This window comes from Phacochoerus africanus, chromosome 7, assembly GCF_016906955.1.
Source record: "Phacochoerus africanus isolate WHEZ1 chromosome 7, ROS_Pafr_v1, whole genome shotgun sequence".
NCBI lineage: Eukaryota > Metazoa > Chordata > Mammalia > Artiodactyla > Suidae > Phacochoerus > Phacochoerus africanus.
Genome location: NC_062550.1, coordinates 72,075,903 through 72,100,653, shown reverse-complemented (window position 1 = coordinate 72,100,653; position 24,751 = coordinate 72,075,903). Strand labels below are relative to the sequence as shown.

At 38.9% G+C, this 24,751-nt stretch overlaps 1 protein-coding gene across 11 annotated transcripts in view; it reads right to left on the bottom strand.

Moving 5' to 3' along the window:
- The window catches only part of ERC1 (ELKS/RAB6-interacting/CAST family member 1), a 379,584-nt gene that overhangs the window by 286,956 nt on the left and 67,877 nt on the right, over positions 1 to 24,751 (bottom strand). For 5 of the 11 annotated variants that reach the window (XM_047787884.1, XM_047787894.1, XM_047787887.1 and 2 more), the window contains exons 3-7: positions 22,272 to 22,688; positions 11,385 to 11,459; positions 5,349 to 5,504; positions 4,028 to 4,120; positions 59 to 226 (exon numbers count right to left, since the gene is read on the bottom strand). In XM_047787884.1, the coding sequence (XP_047643840.1) occupies positions 59 to 226; positions 4,028 to 4,120; positions 5,349 to 5,504; positions 11,385 to 11,459; positions 22,272 to 22,688 (909 nt within the window). The remainder of the gene's footprint in view (positions 1 to 58; positions 227 to 4,027; positions 4,121 to 5,348; positions 5,505 to 11,384; positions 11,460 to 22,271; positions 22,689 to 24,751) is intronic. The other 6 variants (XM_047787889.1, XM_047787892.1, XM_047787890.1 and 3 more) reach the window with 2 other exon arrangements.

Here is a 24,751-nt window from a genome sequence, read left to right as displayed (position 1 = left end):
ACAAATATGAAAAGGTGCCAGGGAATGGACCCTGTGCAAATCTCAGAGTTTCCGTTACCTCAGTCTGCAGGATGGCGGCCCTCTGCTCCTTAGCCGTCAAGGACTCCTTCAACACTTCAATGTGCTGCTTGCTGTCTGAGAACTGGTTTGTGAGTGTTTCTAGCTTTGTCTGTAGGGCTAGTAGTTCTGTGTCCTTCCTGGACAATTCCTGCTTCACCTGACCAATCTAGGGAAGAAAAGAAAACAGTGTAAGGAAAAAAAAAGAAATAAAACCAGCACTTCTGATCTAGATTTCTAACTGATCCAGGTCACTAAATACACAGCATTAATTTTATGACAGGACATAATTCAACTCTTTGCATCATCTAATCTTAGATAACCAACCCCTCCAAAAAAAAAAAAAAAAAGACAAAGCTTATTCAACTAATAGTAAAATTTTCATTTTCCACTTATTGTATCTCCTAAACATTTTTTGAAATCCCTTGGAAAAGAGTAGAAAGAGAAAAATCCCAATCCAATTAGGTAACTGTGAAAGATAAGTAAGCATCTGAAGATTACTGAAACAGTTTTCCTTTTATTAAGTCATAATAAACTTCAAAACATAAAGCAGGATTAGTGGAGATATAATACAGAAAGAAAGAAAAAAAATTTCCTAGCATTGCTATTTAAATTCAAAAGCTGCTGCTGCTTTATTTTTTCATTTTTTCTTTCATTCTCAATGAAATTTTACATAAAGTCCTTATCATAAAAAGCCACTTGTAGTGACATTATAAACATGTGCTTTTTAAAAATCCTATAATTTTGGGGAGTTCCCATTGTGGCTCAGCAGTAACAAACCTGCCTAGTATCCATGAGGACTCAGGTTTGATACCTGGCCTCACTCAGTGGGTTAAGGATCCGGTGTTGCTGCGAGCTGTGGTGTAGGTTGCAGAGACAACTCATATCCCATGTTGCTGTGGCGTAGGCCAGCAGCTGCAGCTTTGATTGTACCCCTAGCCTGGGAACTTCCATATGCTGCAAATGTGGCCCTAAAAAGCAAAAAAAAAAAAAAAAAAAAATCTTGTACTTTTTTTTTGATGAATTGGGGGTACTGACCTAAAAAAAGATTCCACTGACAAAAGTTATACCAACTACAACATGTCATATCAACAAAATGGATAAAAGTTAATCTAATCTAAATAAAGAATGCATAACATCTCATTCTATAAGAATATACATGTGTAATGTGAATTTGAATTACTCTGACAGAGTAATCCATAAATCAACAGTGCCACTCTTTCTCTCAACTCCCCATAATTTTTTTTCTCATCTTAACTTAGAACACATTTTATCTCAAACATCTACTTTATATTTCTACTGTTTCTAACAACCTATATAGTCTTTTATTCCAAATGTAAGCCAAATTAACAGAAATCAGATCTACTTTTATATAATGTATTATTTTATATTAGCAAGATAGCTATCTACTAAAATATAGATTAATTACTGGAAGTATAAATTTGACAAGGAGTCAGCAATTTCAGTATCACTGATGAAAAAATACTTTTTTTAAAACTGAATGTATCTGAAGTATTTTAACTGTAATAATCTTAGGTGTAAGGGACAAAGCTTTTGACAACAATTTCCCATGAGGAAATATGAAATAAATTTTACTTTAATTAAAATTAGACTTTTAAGAAGCACTAATTTACTCTTGTTTCTGCAGGAAGACAAGCATTTTTATCATATGCATAAAATCTCTTTACAAATGTAATTATTCATTTATTCAACAAATATTTCTGTGTGCTCAGTGTATGCAAAGTACTCTCGGATACTCTAGAGCATCAGTGGAAAATAACTGTAAACAGCAGCTATTTCCATCCTTTAATACAGATAGGTACCCAGGAGGTACCACATACCATAATGGTGTAGCATCTTTCAGGACATCCCTTTACCAATAAAAAACACACCTTGTATTGTACCATCCCTAACAAACTGAATGCACTAAGAACACATGTGTTGTATGAATACTTAGGAGAAATGATCAAAACATTCTCATCTCATCAGCTAAAGAACTGTGGCTTAAAGATTACTCAAATTTCCAGCTACCTCTGATCATGTGATCAAAAAATATACAAAGTCTCAGTTTCCTCATCATCTGCATTATTAAAAAATCTCCAAATAATGCTATATTGACCATAAAGACTGAGAATAAGGGAAGAAAATATTCTAAATGGAAAGAAAAGTTTAGAAGCACAAATTTTCCTTAAAAGTTAGAAGCATAAGGCTGTGTAGCCAATCACATGTGAGGAAGAGCATGTCTTCTAGAATAATTACTCTTTAAGCCTTGGTTCCTAATCAGTAAGAGGGAGAAAGCAAATTAGTGCCACTGTGTTGTGTTCGGGTGAGAGAAAACAAAGTATGGAGGAGTTCCCATAATGGCTCAACAGTAACAAACCCGACTAGGATTTGGGTTCACTCCCTGGCCTCACTCAGTGAGTTAGGATCTGGCATTGCTATGGCTGTGGTGTAGGCTGGCAGCTGCAGCTCTGATTCAATCCCTTGCCTGGGAACCTCCATATGCTGCTGCTGTGGCCCTCAAAAGCAAAAAAAAAAAAAAAAAGATAAATACTTCCATACATACATACAATGTATAGAATGTGTAGAATGTGTTTAGTCTGTTTTAAACACAAAAAGAAATTAATAACAGTGCTGATGAAAAAATTTATAGATCAACTTCTCCTCTAGACAATATATAGTTACCACAAACCAAACTGGACCCTTTTAGACAAAATATCTAACTCTTCTATCTATACTGTAAAGTGGTCCATAAATACCAAGTACACTAAATTAGCAAAAGTTTTGAGTTTTGTTTTTTTTTTAATGCTGCATTCCAGTCTTATCCCACCATTATTTTCAGAAGCAGTTTTCCTGACACCTCTGAGACAAATGTGCATGGCTGAGCACAGGGGCAGAGGAGTGGAGAGCTCATCAGCCCGGGCTCTGGAACCAGATGGCTTATCCAAAAATTAAACTCTGCCTCTTATGAGCTGTGTTTCCTGAGCACCACTGTTACCCTTAGACTCCTTATCCATAAATTGAGTTGATAATATACCTACCTTAGTAGGTTACAAAATGCTTATAATAAGTACTCAAGGGTTAGCTGTTTCATTAGAATTATTTTATTACAGTGTGAAATGGAATTTCAAGTTTTCTACACAGGGAGTTCCCATCGTGGCACAGTGGTTAACAAATCCGACTAGGAACCATGAGGTTGTGGGTTTGGTCCCTGCCCTTGCTCAGTGGGTTAACAATCCGGCGTTGCCATGAGCTGTGGTGTAGGTTGCAGATGAGGCTCGGATCCAGCGTTGCTGTGGCTCTGGCGTAGGCCAGTGGCTACAGTTCCGATTCGACCCCTAACCTGGGAACCTCCATATGCCACGGGAGCGGCCCAAAGAAATAGCAAAAAGACAAAAAAAAAAAGTTTTCTACACAGAAGACTGAACTAGATTTAGAGACTAAGTTTCATGCTACTTCTAATTTACTAGATGACTCTAAATCAGCTAATCACTTCCTACACATCTGTCTGACGAAAGTAAAATTTGTTGCAAAATCACCTACTGGGGCTTAAAGATGAAGTCTACATATGAAGGTAAAGTACTTTACTCAAGAAATCAAATTCAAATAAACACTGGTTGATGGACCTAGAACATCTGCATATTCTTTGTATTAAGAAGAGAGACCACTCATATAAATTCAGTAACAGGAAAAGTATGGAGAAAAAAACAAGCTTTGAGGTACCATCCATACAGTGACAAAGCAACAATAAAAACCAGGGACAGGGCTTCCAGAGCACGTGAGGGCTCACTGCACACAAGGCGACATTTGGGTCAAACTGGTAAACAGGAGTCAGTTAAAGAGCAGAGCAGGCTGGTTAGTGCTAGTACTGGGCAAAGCTGCCAGCCACAGAGCAAGAAAGTGTGAGCACCCAGAGCCAGAGCAGCAGGGTCCCACTGTGGGACCACCGCACGCAGAGAATAAATCTTACGGCAAAGACCTCGGCCTGAAGACCAGCCGCTCTCTTTTTCAGCTCCTCCCCTTGAGCCTCTTTGGAATTTAGCTCCTCCTTCAGTTGCTCTACCTGTCACGACATTGTTAGTCTTTTTCACTTTTGTGTCAGCTTAGGTCTTCTTATCATCTGCTTTTGAGCCAGAGCAATAACTGAAAAGAACAATAACTTATAGAACATGATCAAATCTGTTCCCCTAATTCCCTCATCAAAGGACCCTACTCGGGTTCTCTCTTTCCTCAGGGTTTTTCAAATGGACTGGAATGTGCTAATCAGCAAATGGGAAACAGAGATTATATTCCATTTCATTCTCATTAGAGTGAAAAATCAAAACAGAAAGTTGGACATGTGAATTTTTAAGCTCTAAAAGTTAGATGAAATTGGCTGTAGTCATTGATAACAGGTTCTTAAAACAGAGGAACATCTTACTGACTTCTGTGCAGGTATGGGCATTGCAGCAAGAAGCCAGAAATGGGGAAGGAGTTACAGTTGTATCATGAAAGGAACAGTGTTCACTCCTAAGGAACTGGGGAACTAACACAACTGGGATATGGGGGCCGGCTGGGGGTGGGGAGGGGAATTATGTTCTAGCTAATATTCCGTAATTGAAATGAGGCTATTTAATTAAAACACAACAAACCTGATAAACTGATAAATGTAATCAACTAAATCCTGCAATTTGCTTAAAGTAGTTTATAGAATCACACTAAACGCCTTTGCTCTAAGGAAGGAACACGGTGACTGAGGTGAAAACACAGACTGACGCATCCATCTCACTGTGCATGCACCCCAAGTGCACAAGGGAAACAATAAGCCCGATCCACAAGGACCTTCTCCAAGGGAAAGTGCAAAGGGCTTTCCTCTAGGGAACTGTGTTTGAAGGGAAAACACGATTTTATTTAAGCCATTTCAGGGAAAAAAGGAAGAGGGTGTTCAGCCTCTTAGGGTTTCGACTTTTAAAACCTTTCACAAGAGGCAGGGAACATGTTTCATATAGTGAGAAAAACTCATCTGGATGTAATTCTACAAATCACCTCAGAGGTACTGATAGACACGAAATGTTAAACTGTGATAATACATACTTAGCCTCTTACAGGTAATTTTCTTTTAAGTGAAATCTGAGATAACTACATGACATCAGTAATTCTGACTTTAATCCTGGTCAAGCTCTATCTGAAAGAATTACAAGTAGTCTTCCCTGATACCTGATAAAACAGTGTGAAGTCCACCATCACCGAAGTAGGAATATGCATCAATTTTTCAAACCCCATTTAAAAATTACATTAGCACACACCATTACCTTATTTTTCATAAACTTGGAATGGCTGCGATAGACCTCCATTTGCTTCATTTCTTCTTCTCGTTCCTCAGTACTCAAAGCCCCATTTGATTTCAGCATCTGAATCTCTTCTTCCAAGTCTCGGAGCCCACGCTCCATAGAGGAAATTTTTGAATCCTAAGGGCAATAGAAAGATTTAGACATTAAAGTATTCACAAAATATCAGAAATCGAGTAAGTCTCTTTTGCAGATGTTTAATTTAATAAAGATAAACAAATATTAAGAAAAACTACCACTGGCGTCTTGCTTCTAAAATATATCCTTCATGGCCATTTGGGTGAGAGGAGGAGGACTAGGATCTATGATTTTTCCTCTATTCCTTCCTTTGCACCCGTCTGATTAAAGTTGAGAGTATCAATTAAAGCAGTAGCAATGGAAAACTAAAGTTGTTTGGTACTTTATGGTCAACAAACTTCTGGTGAAAAATTCTGTAATATTATCAGTAAAACCTTTTCTAGCTATAATATTTTACCATTTTACCTGGTAACCCCTAAAAGGTTTATTTCTTCCCCTAAAGGAGTGGTGAGAAGAGTTAGAAAGTTTCAAAGATTTATACAATGGTGTTTGACTATATCTACATTAATAAAGATTTGTTAACATCCATCCGTCCAAGACTGAGGATCTTAGAACACATCACCTGCAGATAAGGGAGGACAACTATATTACTTACTTTACTTGTTTGCTATACTTCACTATGCATTTGAAATATTTCACAATAATTTTTTAAAAGAAACATCTCTGTCCTTGTAAATCAGCATCACCACAAATATCACCTCCTAAAACAATATCCTTCTATACTCATTTTCTTGGTTTTTGTCTGTCACAGTATCTAGTTTATCCACAGATTACTTTAGATACCACCTACAGAAAAACTCCAAGATAAAATACTTTTACATCTATAATTGATATGCTTAATCATCTAAGAAATAACTTAAAGAACATAACTTAAGCATAGCTTAGTTTATTTGGAATATTAGAGGAAACCATTCCTCTAGGAAGAAATTCTGGTATTGACTTTCCTTTTTTTCACTTTATCTCAAGGATGTCTTGACTGACTTTCCTTGCTATCATAACTCCAAGAGCATGCAGATAAGAGTCAAAGGATTTGGAGTTCCCATTGTGGTTCAGAGGCCTTTTTTTTTTTTTTTTTTTGTCTTTTTGCCTTTTAGGGCCACACCTGCAGCATATGAAGGTTCCTAGGCTAGGAGTTCAATTGGAACTGTAGCTGCCAACCTATGCCAGAGCCACAGCAACGCTGGATCTGAGCTTTGTCTGCGACCTACACCACAGTTCATGACAACACCAGATCCTTAATTCCCTGAGCAAGGCCAGGGATTGAACCCGAGTCCTGGGAACCCCGTGGCTCAGTGGTTAACGAACCCAACTAACATCCATGAGGCTGCAGGTTCCATGACTGGCTTCGCTCAGTGGGTTAAGGATCTGGCATTGCTGTGAGCTGTGGTATAGGCTGCAGACAGCTCAGATCTGGTGTTGCTGTGGCGTAGGCTGGTGGCTGCAGCTCTGCTTGGGCCTGGCGGCTGGGAACTTCCATTTGCCACAGGGTGCAGCCCTAAAAGTGGGGGAAAAAAAAAAAAAAAGTTAAAGGATTTATCATGAAGTAATTACAACCAGTCATTTTTAGACTTGCATTGTATTACCTTTAAAAATAACACAATGAAAATTTTCTTTTACATATTTATTCAAATGAAACTTAGACTTGGTTCAAAATTAAAAATATTAAATTAATACAATCAAAGACACTCTAAAAATATTAAATTAATACAATCAAAGACACTCTAAATAAATTAATACAATCAAAAGACACTCTAAACCAGGATTTTGATTTACTCATTTTAAATTATCCTGGCCCATAAGGAATAAATAAACTACTTTAAATGCACTATCTGAAAATTCATTTCTAAGATCACCCTAAATCTTCCTGGATCAGGATGTTGTGCCTCAAGAATGACTGAAGTGATAGGTACTGGCATGTGACTAGCCAGCAAATGAAGGAAAGTGAAATGTGGTTCACCTCTGACATCAGCCTGGGTGGTAAGGAAAGAGGACAGCAGAGAGAGAGGACATATTTCTAGCATCACTGGTATCCACATAAGACAAAGCAGCCTCCAGCTGAGAACCCTGGCTTTACACATGGCACAGCCTCCACCTCCACGAAGCCCCTACAAGGCCCTTTCCAAGAAACATTATCCGGATTTCCTGCTGAGTCTCAGGTAAGGAACCCAACTAGTATCCATGAGGACTCTTATTCAGTCCCTGGCCTCAGTGAGTAAAGGATCCTGCGTTGCCGTGAGCTGTGGTGTAGGTCACAGACGTGGCTTGGATCCTGTGTGGCTGTGGCATAGGCCAGTGGTTGTGGCTCCAATTCAACCCCTAGCCTTGGAACCTCCATGTGCCGCAGGTGTGGACCTTAAAAAAAAAGAAAAGAAACATCCATTTTCTCCCCTAATCCCAACCCAGATAGAGAGGCTGCTCTTGACCAAATCAGCAACTTCACTACCAATCAAGCACCATGAAATCATGCACTGAGATCATAACTGCAGCTCTGAAAGCCAGGAGGCAGGCACTGACTACCCTGGAAAAGAACCTGCAGGCTGCTCTCTGGGATGAGACCAGAAAATGAATGCCTGATGTGCCTGACTAGTTCTACCACCAACTCAACCAGCACTCGGGCTGGGTTTATTTGAGGACAGTCTTTCCAAGGAGGTTTCTTACTCCTAGAATGCATAATATATACAAATGAAGTCAGTAAATTCTTTATCATCTTACTACTCTGTACTTTCCCAGCCCTGGGTCTCCCATCATTAACCCCCCCAGAGCCCATTGAAATCCTCTACTCCAAATCTTCAATTTCCCAAAATCTTCAATTTCCCAAATCTTCAATTTCTTTTCAAAAGTTGTCCCCCTACCCCAAGTAAACCCTGGCATCCCCAATGGATATAATCTCCCCAAACTCTCTCCAGTGAGGTTCACTAATCCTCCAGCACCAAAAATCAGCAGGGAAAGTGTGGGCATCCTCGAGGCTTCTCAATGCCCTTCCCTTTAAAGCTCCTTCTTCTCTCCCCGTCCTCACTGCTGCACCAAGGGACTTCCCAATCAGCCCTGCCCATCTGAAGTCTTCAGCACCTGGCTCACAATCAACCTTTCCTTCAAATGCCACTCTTGCCATCATCCTAGGATTTTAATGTCTGAAATCCTTGACATCCTTAATTCTAATGAACTCATCCTCCAGTCCATTTTAGCTATCCAGTTTTCAATACCACATCACCCAGGACTTTCCTCCCAGGCCTGTCACATCGTCACTCTCATTAACTGCCTTTCTTCCATCTCATAGAGATCCCCACTTTCCTTTCACTTTTTCATCCAACCTGTAAGTCCACTCTGAATTCTCTTCCTTCCAATCCAGGCTACATTCCTGGACTGATCATCCAAACCACTCCTTCAATTCATGTGCATCCCAGTAATTCTGCTATACCTACCCAGCAAAACTCTAACCCTACAGCAGTCTGTAATTCTTTCCTGCTCCTCCACAGCTAAAGGAAAAAGAAAAAAATTAAAGAAGAAGAGAGAAGGGAGCAGAGGGAAAAGACTGAAACAAGTACAGGGGTGGGAGAAGGGAGGAGGATGGAGAGGAGGAAAGAGAAAAGATATCATGTCACCTTGAAGACCTGCAGGCTCTTTCACAGTCTACCTTTTCCTTCTCTCCAGAGCTTCACGATTCTCTCAAGCTCATGCCACTCTCAGCATCTTAACTATTTCAGCTGTGATTTCAACATAACAACAACCTGACCCCACTGGCCCACTAGGATTTTGGAATCTCTTCCTTCTTAGCAGGATGGCCGAAAATTAATACAACCTAAAATAGAGTTACTGCCAGTTAAAACTGGTACACTTCCCCATGCTGTCAAAAGGCAGGTAAAATAATTCCGTAAACATAGAGAGACTCATGTGTTTTATTTTTAGGTTCCAACAGGGATCAGGAAATCACATGTACAAATAAACATGTTGGAAATGTGAACATGCAATTAAACCTTTCTAAAGACTTTTTACAAGATTATGTTCAAGACTAATAACTGTCTAACTACAAAGAACTCAGAATCCACTAATTTGGAATTTGGTAAACTCTTCCCCCAGTAAGAATAAAGATGTATACAATATAAACAAAATTTTAAGAGGAAATCATCTAAGAAATAGGTTCTCAGAACTGTATTTGAGAAACATTTATTTACATAAAGCTATTTATATACCAAAAACTAAATATTCTTGTCACATCAACAAATATTAAATGAAAGACCACAATACAAAACACTCTGTCAAACTTTTTAGGGGATATGAAAAAGTTTCAAAAAGAGACAGAGGAACTTCCCATCAGGGCTCAATGGAAACGACCCTAACTAGCATCCATGAGGATGAGGGTTCAATACCTGGCTGGCCTTGCTCAGTGGGTTAAAGGATCTGGTGTTACCATGAGCTGTGGTATAGGTCACAGACTTGGCTCGAATCTAGTGTTGCTGTGGCTGTGGTGTAGGCCAGCAACTACAGCTCCAATTGGACCCCTAGCCTGGGAACTTCCACCTGCCACAGGTGCATCCCTTAAGAAAAAAAAAGAGAGAGCGCACGAGGGAGAGAGAGAAATGGGGGTGGGGGGGAGAGGAGCTCCTATCTGTAACAGTCTTCTGCCTTTTGTAAGAAAGAATACGTTGGTAATAAAAATAATAATAGCAATAACAGGTAACATTGATTAAATGTTTACTATGTGCCAGGTCCTGTTTAAAGTGTTTTACTTGCTTTAACTAATTTAAACCACAAAACAACCCATGGAACAGGTACTGTTATTGTCACTATTTATCAACAAAGAAATTGAGGTATGAAGAGGTTAGGCACTTCTTCTATGTTATACACTAATTAAGTAAAGCCAGATTCTGAATCTAGGGAATTTAACTCAGAAGGCAAGATCTTAATCACCAAGTAGTATAAATGTACAGACTAAAGATTTCCAACTATTCATTAACTTTTTCTTTTTTAATTGTAGAATTTCCTTTCAGTCTTTTTCTGAGTTAACTTTCTGCTGTGATTCACAGTTTCTTGCATTATTCATTAACTTAAAGCTGAGGTCTTCAAAGTATGGTCTGTGGAACCCAGGGGGTGCCTCCTCGTCCTTTTGTGAAGTCAAAACTATTTTCCTAATAATACTATGACTTTACATGCCTTTTCCACCATGTTAATATTTGCACTGAAGATGGGCAAAAACTCGAGTGACTCAGGACAACCACAACAGCACCAGAGGGTACTAGCAGTCACTGCTATTCTTCAGTGTCAGGCACTCTCAGACAAAAAAGATAAATAAGAAAATTTTGTAAACACTGCTTCACCTAAGAATGTCCTTGGTGGAATTCCCTGGTAGCCTGATGGTTGGGGATCCAGCTTTGCCATTGCTGTGGCTAGGATCACTGCTATGGCGCAAGTTTGACCCCCGGCCCAGGAACTTCCACATGTAGCTACGCAAAAAAAAAAAAAAAGTCCTACTCAGTACTCAACTATTGAGTAAGTACCTTTTAATGTTCCATGTGATGAAACAGGAAGGATCCAGGCACTTCCACTGCTCCCCAGGCTAGCACTGGGTGCTCCTGGGCTGCCAGCTGAATCACATACTTCCTTCATAAAGCCCTATTCTCATTTCAGAGAAAAACTAACAAACTTGATAATCAGCAAACATTTTCTTAAAAATGGGTAAAATGAGTCACTTTAAGAGAAAAAGTGGTCCTGAGATCAAAAGGTTTGAGGACAGCTGATTTCAAGAAATTGTGGACAAAAGGAAATGAAACTGAAGTTCACTTTCATTAAATCTTACTATTTCTTCTCAGTCTACAAAATAAGTGAAATATTACTACATACCACTTTCTGAAACTCACATGTGAAAGTATGGCCACTTGAAAGTGTGAACTGACATGTAAGATTCCTAACTAAGGTCTCACTTACCTTCATCTCAATAACAGTTTGCAGAGCTTTAGTTTTGGCAGAATCCGGGGCATTCTCAAATCTCCGATGCATCTCCTACAGAAGAGAAACAAGAGACAACTATAATGGAAAAAATAAAAATCATTAAAAAAAATTAAAAAATAAAAGAGAAGCAAGAGAGAGTAAGCGCCCTCCTTTTCACTCTCCTTTCTTCAGAGGGGGAGTGGAGAGGTGAGGAGCAGTAGCTTCATTACTGCAGCCTTGGGAGACACTGTTGGCTTTCTGTTTCCTGGACCTTTTCCTGCGGACCAGGAAACCCACAGCCTGCATTGGGGCTAAGGGTCTCAGGAGCGTGACTGTCTCTGAACACCTGGTTTCACACACTGAGCCACTACGACAACTGACACTCCAGCACATTCCCAGGCTTGTGTATCACTCTTCCACATGACTCCAAGACATTCTCAGAACCCCAAACAATTCAAAAGGGGGTTAGAAATATTCCCCTTTTAAAAGGAGAAATCAGGAGTTCCCCTCTTGGCTCAGCAGTTAACGAATCTGACTAGCATCCATGAGGATACAGATTTAACCCCTGGCCTCGCTTAGTGGATTAAGGATCTGGTGTTGCAGTGAGCTGTGGTGTACGTTGCAGACTCGGCTCGGATCCTGCATTGCTGTGGCTGTGGTGTAGGCCAGCAGCTACAGCTCTGATTCAACCCCTAGCCTGAGAACTTCCATGTGCCGCGGGTGTGGCCCTACAAAGCAAAAATAAATAAATAAATAAATAAATAAAATAAAACAAAAGGAGAAATCAAAGCAGTCATGGACTGCACTGTGAAAGCTACTGAAAGCATCTGTGTTGACAATACCCTTTCCACAGCCATCTCCTCCCACTGCAATAGCCACCTGGCCACCTAGGATGGAAATCTCTCTCCAGAGGGGCTACAATCAGAAAAAAAAGAAGGTAAGGGAGTTCCCATTGTGGCTCAGCAGGTTAAGAACTCAACTAGTATCCATGAGGATTTGGGTTCAATCCCAGGCTTCACTCAGTGGGTTAAAGCATCCAGTGTTGCCATGAGCTATGGTATAGGTTGCAGATGGCAGCTTGGATCTGGCATTACCATGGCTATGATGTAGGATGGTAACTGCAGCTCTGATTTGACCCTTAGCTCGAGAAGTTCCATATGCTGCAGGTTAAAAAAAAAAAAAAAAAAAAGGAGGAGGAGAAAAAAAGAAGAAGGTAAGATTGTTGAATGAGTTTCCAAAATAGGCTATGTTTAACAAATGTCAGAAAAACAGCTATTTTTTTTCAATCCAAATTTCAGTGCATTCAGGATCAGAAAAGGAGGAGACGGTAGAATTCAGTTAGGGTCTTCAAGGATTACCCTGAAGTTACCAGACCTTCTCAGGCTATTTTCCTGTCAGATTTTGTGAACATCTCTGTCAGTCAGTAATTACAAATTACCCTGGGATGGCCTATAATGACCCCAGAGAACACAGATGGATACTGTCCGTGTGGACAGTGCCGGTGAACTTCTAGGACTGCCCTCTGCCTGCCCACTTGACATCTCTGTATAGATGTCTACTAAGTAACTCAAACTTATTTTACCCAAAACAAAACTCTTGATTTTCTCCCCTTTACTCTAGACCCTCCTCTGATGACTGAGAGGTATTCCTATCTCCTTAAATGGCACTACCCTGCCAGTGGCTCACACCAAACACCAGAGTGTCTCCATTCATTCCTCCCCAATCTGCATTTCCTACCACCAATTCTAGAGCAGGTCCTGATTGTTCTATCTTCAAAACAGCTCTTGAATTTAACATTCACTCCACTTCCAGTCTAGTTTAAGCCTCGATTGCTACAATAGCCTCTAGTTAAATTTCCTTCCATTTCCTCTGTCCATTTTAAAGAAAGCAATGGGGGTCATCTTGATAAAGCACAAATCATGGTACTAGTCTGTTTTAAATTCTTCAATGAGTTTCCCGTTGACTTGTCACTCTCTATAAGGTTAATACAACCCGACTGTAACAGGTAGAAGACTGGCCCTCTTGTCATAATCTATTTTAAAATTAGACAAATGCATGAAGAAACTTTTTAGACACTGGAAAACAAGAAGCACAAGACTTTGCTCCTTAAGAGAAGAGAAACTAACAAGGTCATGGTCCAGAGTTGCTATCCAATATGTGATACAGGGATAGGAAGACCAAACAGAAAAGAGCAGTCCTGCAGAGCTCAGAAGACAGACCAACAGGTAAGAGTCCTAAAGATAGCAGAAACGAGCAGAGCAGAATAGCACAAAGAAGGTAGCTAGCCAGGAAAGCAATAGTATCTAAACTGACAGAGGTCCTCTGGAGTCTTTGGCCAAATACAAAGTGTGCACACACAGGGAAAGACTCTACAATGTCAGACACGGAACAACTACTAGGGACAGAACAACTAACAGAGAGCTATGAGCTGAGCAACGACCTGAACTGACATGGGGCTGGAAAAAATTCAAGCCCCAAATTGCCAAAGTTGGAGAAAACATCAGAGGCACTGAGGACAGACACCAGAAAGGCCACATCTTAGGAGTAGAGGGAGTCTAGCCCTGGAGGAAAGGCCATCAAGACTAGCCCCAAAAGAGTCTAAAAGCAAGGCTTGTAAGGGCCATGTTAATCCACAATTAATGCTTGTAAGAAAAAACACTTCATTAAGAACTATATCCAGTCTCTTGGGATAGACCATGACTGAAAATAAGATAAGAAAAGGACTGTATGTATGAAAGGGTTCTGTACAGCAGAAACTGGCACAACATTGTAAATCAACTATAATTTTTTTAAATAATAATAAAAAATTTAAGAACACTTCATTAATAAAGACAGTAAAACCCAGAACATGTTAATCTAGGACAAAATCTGAACATGCTAGTTCAGACCATAACAATCTCTCACTTCCATGAAAGCAATAAACTCATCAGTTACCTCCCAGCCCCAGCTTGTCCACACTTAATCTATTCCCTATATTGTAAACAGGGCAATGGGAGTCACACAGATATTTAACAATACATGTTTAATAAATGAATGCAAAACTTTAAAATGTGTAAACAAAGATAAAACGAATCCTTCTAATTCTAAATAATTTCACCTATTAATAAAGTCCTGTGACCTACACTTCACATTTTTCCTATATTATTTCTTGGGCGTTCCCGTTGTGGCTCAACAGAAACGAACCCAACTAGTATCCATGAGGATGTAGGTTCGATCCCTGGCCCCGCTCAGAGGGGTTAAGGATCCAGCCGTGGGCTGTGCTGTAGGTCGCAGATGCAGCTTGGATCTGGAGTTGCTGTGGCTGTGGTGTAAGCGGGCAGCTGCAACTCTGATCAGACCCTTATGCAGGACAACTTCCACATGCTGCAGGTGCGGCCCTAAAAAGAAAAAAAAAAATTCTGTAACACTTGATATATTAAAATTGCATTTCTTTGAAATACCTCACAGTTCAGATACTGAACTAATTTATCCGATCTCTTTCCCATTACCTTCTTCTAAATTAGGTAAATTTCCAAATGCTTTAAGGTGAAACTATTACAATTTCTCTTTAAACTCTGGCAAGCATATAAGCAATATATAAAGAAAGCAGAAATCCATCTGAATAAAAAAATCCTGCTCTGCTAAGGAAATAGGATGAACTTTAAACCACTCACAAGCATAAAGCTTTCCTATTAAGACATTTTAAAACCCATCGCTTATAACCATTCCAAGGTCTGCACATTCAAGCTCATTACGGACACCTGTACAATCAGTGGTCTGATAAACTCCCCCCACACACAGGGTACAAGCCTGACTCACACCCTGTTAATAAAGAGAGAAGACTCTGGAAATAAAAATGAATGCACTATTCCAAAACAAAACAAAACAAAACAGAAGGAGTTCCCCTCATGGTGCACCAGAAACGAATCCGACTAGGAACTATGAGGTTGCAGGTTCATTATCTGGCCTCACTCAGTGAGTTGAGTCCAGCATTGCCGTAAGCTGTGGTGTAGGTCGCAGACTCGGCTCGGTTCTGAAGTTACTGTGGCTGTGGCGTAGGCCAGAAGCCGTAGCTCCAATTCAACCCCTGGCCTGGAAACCTCCATATGACATGGGTACGGCCCTAAAAAGGAAAAAAAAGAAGAATGCACTATTCAAACAAATGTAAGAAGTAGAACATACTATATGCTTGCTTTATTTTGCTGTTTGTCTGAAAATTTTCATTCAAAAAAAATTAGGAGTTCCTGTCCTGGCTCAGCAGAAATGAATCTGACTAGTATCCATGAGAACACAGGTTCAATCCCTGGCCTAGATCAGTGGGTTAAGGATCCAGTGTTGCTGTGAGCTGTGGTGTAGGTCACATATGCGGCTCAGATCCCGTGTTGCTGTGGCTGTGGTGTAGGCTGGCAGCTGTAGTTCCGATTCAATCACTAGCCTGGAACCACCATATGCTGCACGTTCAGCCCTAAAAAGAACAGAAAAAAAATTAAAGTGCAGGTAGAATTACACTGTCAACTGTGGTACCCAGTAGAAAATGTGTTCATTTTCTTTCATTAATTTAAAGAATACTGGAGTTCCCGTCATGGCTCAGTGGTTAACAAATCCGACTAGGAACCATGAGGTTTTGAGTTCCATCCTGGCCTTGCTCAGCAGGTTAAGGATCCGGTGTTGCCATGAGCTGTGGTGTAGGTCGCAGACGCGGCTCAGATCCCACGTTGCTGTGGCTCTGGCGTAGGCTGGCAGCTACAGCTCCGATTCAACCCCCTAGCCTGGGAACCTCCATATGCCATGGAAGCGGCCCAAGAAATGGTAAAGACAAAAAAAAAGAAGGATCCGGCATTGCTGTGAGCTGTGGTGTAGGTCGCAGATGTGGCTCAGATCCCACACTGCTGTGGCTCTGGTGTAGGCCGGTGGCTACAGCTCAATTGGACCCCTAGCCTGGGAACCTCCATATGCCGTAAGAGCAGCCCAAGAAATGGCAAAAAGACAAAAAAAAAAAAAAAGGAATACTGATTAGAGAAAGAAAACAAGTTAGGAACAAAATTTCCCTCTTCCATTGGTAGTTTCCTTTTAAAAGTATGTTAACATTTACCTACACAACTGAGAAAAATAATATTTGTGATTGACAAGTAGTACTTACGTCTGAAATTTCTTTTTTTTCAGGTTTCAGGTTTTAGCCCCCAGCACCCCTGGTTCAAAGGTAGATGCCCTTCAACAGATTTAAATCTCACACACAGGTTCTGGGCTTACTACACCTGACACAGAGAATTGAAGAAAGAGCCCTCACTCCTTTCTGTATCTCAATTCATCCAATGACAGACAGTATTGCACTTCAACCTTCTACCACCTCTAGTAATGGCATTATTCTGCGAAAACATCTTCCTGTCAGATGGAACAGAGATACATATAACACACCAAAAAGAAAGGGGGGGGAAACCTATGTAACTTTGCATTTTCTACAATCACAAAGAAAGGGCAAACTACCTAGGGTCACCTTTTTCTTTTTTCAGTTCCTTCTATTCTTTGTCCATTGTTCCTGTTTTTTTGTGTATATATATTTATTTCTATTTTTTCCCCTACAGCTTCTCTGCTTTTACCTTACAACTGCCAAAGATACAGACAGGCATTCCTCAGATATGTTCGTTAAGAGTCAGAATGACTAGCCCAGACCTAGGCAAACAGTAGGACTTTTAACCTCAAACACTTCGGCAAATCCTAACATGACAACAGTTGTACTAAACAAGGGTTGTTGACTGAAATATTACAGAGACAAAAATTAGCATATATGTAAATATTTTAAAACAATTTAGTATTTTATTCATCACAATAGGATCTATGTTTCATTTATCTATTCTGGCCACACCCTGGCATGTTGAAGTTCCTGCTTAAGCTGCTGCAGTGCAATGCCAGATCCTTAACCCACTGCACCAGAGGAGAACTCAAGGATCTACATTTTTAAAATTTATTTATTTGTTTGTTTGTTTACTTTAACAGCCACACCTGCGGCATATGGAAGTTCCCAGGCTAGAGGTTAAATTAGAGTTGCAGCTGCTGGCCTATGCCACAGCCACAGCAACACCAGATCTGAGCAGCATCTGCAACCTATGCCTCAGCTCACAGCAAGGCCAGATCCTTAACCCACTAAGCAAGCTCAGGGATCGAACCCATATCCTCATGGATACTAGTCAGGTTCTTAACCAGCTAAGCCACAATGGGAACTCTCCATACTTTTTTTTAAAAAAAGAAGGACATACAGATCTGAAATACATTATTTATGCAGCCTATAGACAATGCCGGGAATGCATATGGATTGCTGATCCAAAAATTCCATAGCTAGAGTTTTCTGGTGGCTCAGTGGGTTAAGGATCCAGTAATTGTCACTGCTGTGGCTCAAGTTTGATCCCTGGCCTGGGAACTTCCATATACTGCATGTGTAAAAAGAGAAACAAAAAACAAAAATTCCACAGCCAACTTAGTATATTCTGCCAATAGACTGAAAATCAAAAGTTGGTGTTTAACAGAATCACCTGTAAAGCCTGTTAAAATTCCATATGCCCAGGCCTCAGGCACTAACCATGTCTTGACTGCAGTTCACTACTTGTCCTATAGATGTCTTCACTCTTCTATCCATCAAAGGAAAGGCACTCCAGGAAACAATACAAAATCTAACAGCAAGTCACATAACAATGTAATTTTGGTACAAACAGAAAATACAATGCTTAATTTAAATTTTTAATATTTTCTTCTGTGTCTTTTATTTGGGGGAATTACTGACCTGCTATTTACAGAATCGTGCTCATAAAGAAAATGGAAATCTAGTCACAAACGTTCCTGGATATGAGTGCTATTTTAATGTTACTGTATTTCATCAAATCTAAGATGCCACTGATTGTAAGACATACCACTGTTTAATGTGCTAGAAAGAAGGAAACACCTCCAAATAAATCACCAACAATCTTTATGTAATAGTCCAGCCACATGTTACAAAGCTTTACCCCAAATTATCATTTTAACTTTTGTTAACTGGACTTTCTAACATACACAAATTTAATTATTTAAGGTTCTTGCTATGGCAGTAAAAGACTCTTTCCTATCTCAAGATTAACAATAAAAGCTTTTTACTTACATTTTCTTTCAGTGTTTTTATTCTTTAAGAAGTAGCTCTTCACCTAAAATCTAATTTAATGTAACTATGTAATTGTTTTCCAAATAGATGACCATTATTCCAAAACAGGCATCATAACTATATTATTTTCAGGTTCTGTTTCATCCATCTAGCTATCTAATACTGTGCCAGAATCACACATTTTAATATGACTGAGCTTAAAATACATATATCATGATCTGCTTTGAACAAGTGTTCCTGCACTGCTCTTCTTGTAAATAAACTGCAACATCATTTGGGCATGTTTCAAGAATATTTGTATTGGGATTACATTAAATATACAGAATTGGGGGAAAACAACATGTTTAATGTTCCCATCTATGCTGTAATGAAAATGTAGCTCCATCCTTTCCATTATCACTACTGACATTAGTTATTCCATTTTCCTTATCTAATTGTACTGCCTAACACTTCTACAATAATGTTAAATACTGATGAACACAGCTATCTTTGACCTTCCTCTAACTTCTAGTGATGTCTGGTATGTCACAGTAAACACGATGCTGGCCCTACTAGTTTGAAACATGTTTATAATGTGCATATTATTGAGTTGTTTCTATTTAACTTATGCTGTAAAAGGATCAATTCTTTTTATCTGGTTTAATTTTCAAAGTGTCCGTGACATTTTATCTAACGTCTCTGAGATAGCTATCAAACACTGTAAGGTTGTCTTTTCCTTTTACCTTTTACAAACTAAAACTGTGAATGATACATCAAGCCCTAGAATCAACCCCTTTTGGTCAGAATATTACACTTATATCATACACTGATTTTACTTGCCAATATCTTATTTATAATTTCTGTATCTAAACTCATAAGCAAAACTGGTTTGGGGTTTTAGTTCATTTGTTTTCTAACCTTCATCGGGTTTTAGTATCCAGTACGATAAAAAAGAATTGGAAAAACTATCCTTCCTTCTGTAAGCTTCCCATTTAAATTTCTTTCCTAATGTTTCAACTTATTCAACCAGCATTTCTTAAGTACCCACTGTGGATTTGTTAGACACTGACAAGATAAATTATATATATCCGTCCATAAACTTGATGCAAAAAATTAATCAAACAATGAAGAAACACATACGTAGGTATACTATGAATGGTTCATTTACATCTATGTATAGAGCTACACAGGGAAGACTTCACAGAAGAACTCAAATCTGAGCTAAATCTTAAAGGTAAGCAGGAGAAAGGGAAAGGAAAACAAACATTCTAAACATCTGTTACTCAAGCAATCACTTCCACAGGCTCTTAAAACAATTTTAATCCACATGACTGTGTTTTCTGTAAGAGGATGCCACACTACGAGCGGCAACTGGAATTGGGCACTGGTACAACTAACAAGGCCTATATTTCTTTCCACATTATGTTCAGAAGTGCGACTTGATATTTTGTAGAGCTTGTTATTTCAAAATGTGTCTTAAACTCATGTTCCTTCCTACTGCTTGTTCAAATTCACCATATTTCTGATTGTACTCTGCCAGAGTAACACTGTGGCTTTTCACAATCCTTAACTATTCATGATTTATTAACTCTAAAACTCAAAAAATATATGGGCATAGGTGGAAATATTCAGAACAGAAGCAGCAAAAATGTAACATTCAAAGTTCATCACGATGCTGGTAGGGTTTTCATGCTGCATGCTGTCTGAGATTATTACGACTTCTCTAACCATGTTCTATGGCAGGCTCCAGGTTATCTCATTAAAATACAAACTCTTCAAAGTTAACTGCAAGAAACTTTGGATAGTGTCTACAACACTGATAGAAAATTCTCCAAAACAGTACTGTCTTGGTAATCTGAAGACTGTAATGTACACAGCTGCAGATTAACCATTAAAAATACAGTATACGCTGTTAGGATAAATTGCTCCAATCACTCTGGAAGACAAGCCTGATATTCAGAATTTTGAACATGTACACACCCTGAGCAAATTCATTTCTGAGAGTTTATCCTAAAGAAAAAACTTAACATACAGGAATATATGGCTAGGGATATTCAGTGCAGCACACTTTTACAATGATGAAAAATTAATAGTAGTCTAAATTCTCCATAGTGAAGAGATTAAAAAAAAAATATGATGTCACCTATATGTGGACTCTTAAAAAAGGATACAAATGAGCTTATTTGCAGAGAAGAAACAGACTCACAACTTTAAAAAACTTAAGGTTACCAAAGGCGACAGGAGGCAGATGGAAGGGATGGACTGGGGGTTTGGGATTGGCATATGCACACTGAGGTATACTGAATGACTGGTCAACGGGGACCTGCTGTATAGCAAAGAGAACTCTACCCAATATTCTGTGATCATCTATGCAGGAAAAGAACCTGAGAGAGAATGGATATGCGTATATGTATGACTGGGTTACCTTGTTGTACAGCAGAAATTATCCCAACCTTGCAAATTAACTATATTTCAATAAAACTTTAAGAAAAACAAAACAAAAACACCACCACCAACAACAACAAAAAAGAGATAATGTAATGTAAATGTAATGGAATATTATAAATTCAACTGAAATTACAAAACTCCACATGTACTGACAAAGAAAGATGCTCAAGACAAATTATATTAAGAAAAGCTGGTGAGGCATTCCCTGGTAGCCTAGCAGTTAAGGATCCAGCGTTATCACTACTGTGGCTTGGGTCACTGCTGTGACAGGTTCAATCCCGAACCTGGGAACTTCCACGTGTCACAGGCGCAGCCAACAAAGACAGAAAAGCTGGTGACATTACGTTATGCATCACTGCACTAATACAGCAGCCACTACTTAAATGAGATACTTTAATTAATTTTAAATTAGTTATATTTAAATAAAATTTAAAATTCAGTTCCTCAGCCACATTTCAATTGCTCAACAGTCACATGCAGTTGGTGGCTACCATAATATACAGGGCATATATAGATCATTTCCATCATCATAGGAAGTTGGAAGTTTTGCTGCTTTTAGCCCTCCTTCCTCACATTTCATTTTAAAAGGGATTATTCAGACTGGCACTAAAAATAATACTGAGATTTTTTTTCCCCCTATCCTGTTAAAGTTATCTGAAGTCTCTGACTTTATATAGAGAATTACAGCAGTCAATTTTTTAAAATTCAATGAAAGATGAATTCTTGAAAACAAAGCATTACCTAGAAAAGTGAAAAATTATCAATAGGCACAGTGGTCAGCTAAAGTCTGAGTTTCCTCTCTGAAAAATAAGGGACAGTATGCTTCTATTATCACTCTTTCTAGCTGTGCCTCCATGGCAGCAAATGATTTTTATCACGTATCTTTTATAGCAAGGCAACAGTTTCCATGGAAATAGGGCAAATATCCATTACTGCTGCCAAGGACTTTATAAGCACACTTAAACTGAGGTAACTGCTTACTTTCATTTACTAATATTTTAAAATTGAGCAACAGCTACTCTGATTCTGACTTTGTTGTGTGTGTGTGTCTGGGAACAAATCAAGAGATGAGTAACAAATCAAGAAAATTCTGTCCCTCTGTAGCAATAAAATGAGTCTATAGAAACCAAGAGGGGGAAAAAAAAGATCCAGGAGGTTATTAAGCCAGAATACATACCAGCTAATGTCATCCCATAGCAAATTAGAATAGAAATCAGCGCAGAACCTAAGTACGAAAGAAGAAATTCCCTTCCAATAGTCTAGGAGAGCATCTAAGTTTATCTAGGCCAAAATGCTGACAAATCTAGAAAAAAGACTGTAAGTCATAACAACTGAAAAAAGCAGTCACTCACCTCTCTCAACAGAGCATTCTCTTTTTCCTTCTGGTCCAAAAGGCTTTCTAGGTGATGGACGTGCATCTCTGCCTCTGCCAGTCTCCTTGTTCTCTCATGGTCTTCCTCAGTAGCCTTAGCAGAAAGGCCCTTGCTCTGCAACATCTCCAGAAGCTTCTTGATGGATTCATCCCGAGCATTCAGGGTTTGCTTCTGAGTCTCAATCCGTAGTTCCATTTCCTCCAGAGTTTTTCGAAGAAGGAAGAGTTCTTTGGCCTGTCGCTCATGCTCAGCATGCAACCTCTGAAAGTTCTCCTCCGTCAGCTCTGCCACACAAGGTTCACCAGTCCTACTGCTACTATCTTGTTGAAACAGCTGGTTCAGGTCCCTCTGGATCCGCAATTCATCCTGCAGAGCCTGGATTGTCATTTGCATGTGCTAGAATCAAGACAAAAAAGAAAACCCAAATCAGCTTTCCTTCTCAAGTAGCAAAAATAAAGAAGAATAGGGCCAGTCAGAACGTAGCCACCAGAGCTCTCAGAACCCTGCATTTAGCACATTCAGATTCACGTTATTTTGTTTTACACTGCCTTTAAATATGACTAAGATAATCTGTAAAATGTCAGTAACTTGTCTTTATTACCAGCAGGAAACAAAGTCTAGCAGCTCTTCATTTTGCTTAAGCCATGACTAAAAGACATTGTTCAAAATTAACACAAGGTATTACACAGAACTGAAGCTGAGGAGAGGGGAAAGACACAGGAAATCTATAGCAATACAAACACATGATACAAATAACTTTATCAAAAAAACCACAAGGAATATCAAAATACAAAATGACTGTTAAGTGTTTTACGATTTGCACATTAAGTAATAAAACATTTAATGAGTGCATACCAAATTGTGCCAAGCACTTTTTATGTGTTATTTCATTTACTCCTCGCTATACAACACATGTACTATTATTTCAATTTTACTGATGACAACATCAGGCTTACAGAGACTTAAGGAACTTGCCCCAAGATCATCTAGTAAGTAAAAGAGCTGGCATTTGAATTAAAGCAATCCACCACCATCATCCCAATACCAAAACCAGACAAAGATACTACCAGAAAAGAAAATTAAACACCAATATCTCTGATGAATATAGACGCAAAAATTCCCCCCAAAATTTTAGCCAACCAAATCCAACAACACATAAAAAAGATCATACACAAGGACCAAGTGGGATTCATCCCAAATTCACAAGGATGGTTCAACATATGCAAATCAAATAATGTCATACACCACATTAACAAAAGAAAACTCAAAAACCACATCATCATCTCAACAGATGCAGAAAAAGTATTTGACAAAATCCAATATCCATTGGTGATAAAAACTCTTACCAAAGTGGGTACAGAGGGAACATACCTTAACATAAATAAAAGCCATTTATCACAAACCCACAGCCAAAATAATACTAAATGGAGAAAAGCTGAAAGTCTTCCCACTAAAATCTGGAACAAGACAAGGATGCCCACTCTCACCACTTTTATTCAACACTGGCCAGAGCAATCAGACAAAAGAAATAAAAGGTATCCAAACTAGAAGAGGAGAGGTAAAACTGTCACTCTCTACAGAAGACATGATACTATATATATAGAAAACCCTAAAGACTCCACACAAAAACAGACTGATCAATGAATTCAGCAAAGTGGCAGGATATAAGATTAACATTCAGAAATCAGTTGCATTTCTGTATGCTAACAACAAAATATTAGGAAACAAATGCAAAAAAAAATACGTATCTTTTAAAAGGACACCCCCCCAAAATTAAATATCTAAGAATAAACCTGACCAAGGAGGTGAAAAGACTTATATGCTGAGAACTAAAAAACATTAATCAAGGAATTTAAAGAGGATTCAAAGAAATGGAAAGATGTTCCATGCTCCTGGAATGGAAGAATTAATAGTTACAGTGGCCACATTACCCAAAGCAATCTACAGATTTAATGTGATCCCTATCAAATTACCCATGATATTTTTCACAGAACTAGAAATAAACAGCCCAAAAATTTATACGGAACCATAAAAAACCCAGAACGGACCAAAGTGGGAATTGGGAAGGGGGAAAAAAAACCAAGCAGAAGGCATAACTCTCCCAGACTGCAGACAATATTACAAAGCTACAGTAATCAAGACAGTGTGGTACTGATACAAAAACAGACATACAGGGGAAGAGAGTGGGATGGACTGGGAGTCTGGAGTGGAGTAGATGCAAACTTTTGCATCTGAAGTGGATAAGCAATGAGATCCTGCTGTACAGCAAAGGAAACTATATCTAGTCACTTGTGATGGAACATGAGGGAAGATAATGTGAGAAAAAGAATGTGCATATATATGTATATATATTCATGGAGATATATATATATATATATATATATATATATAAAACTGGGATACTTTGCTGTACGGTAGAAATTGACAGAACACTGTAAATAAACTACAATAAAAAGAAA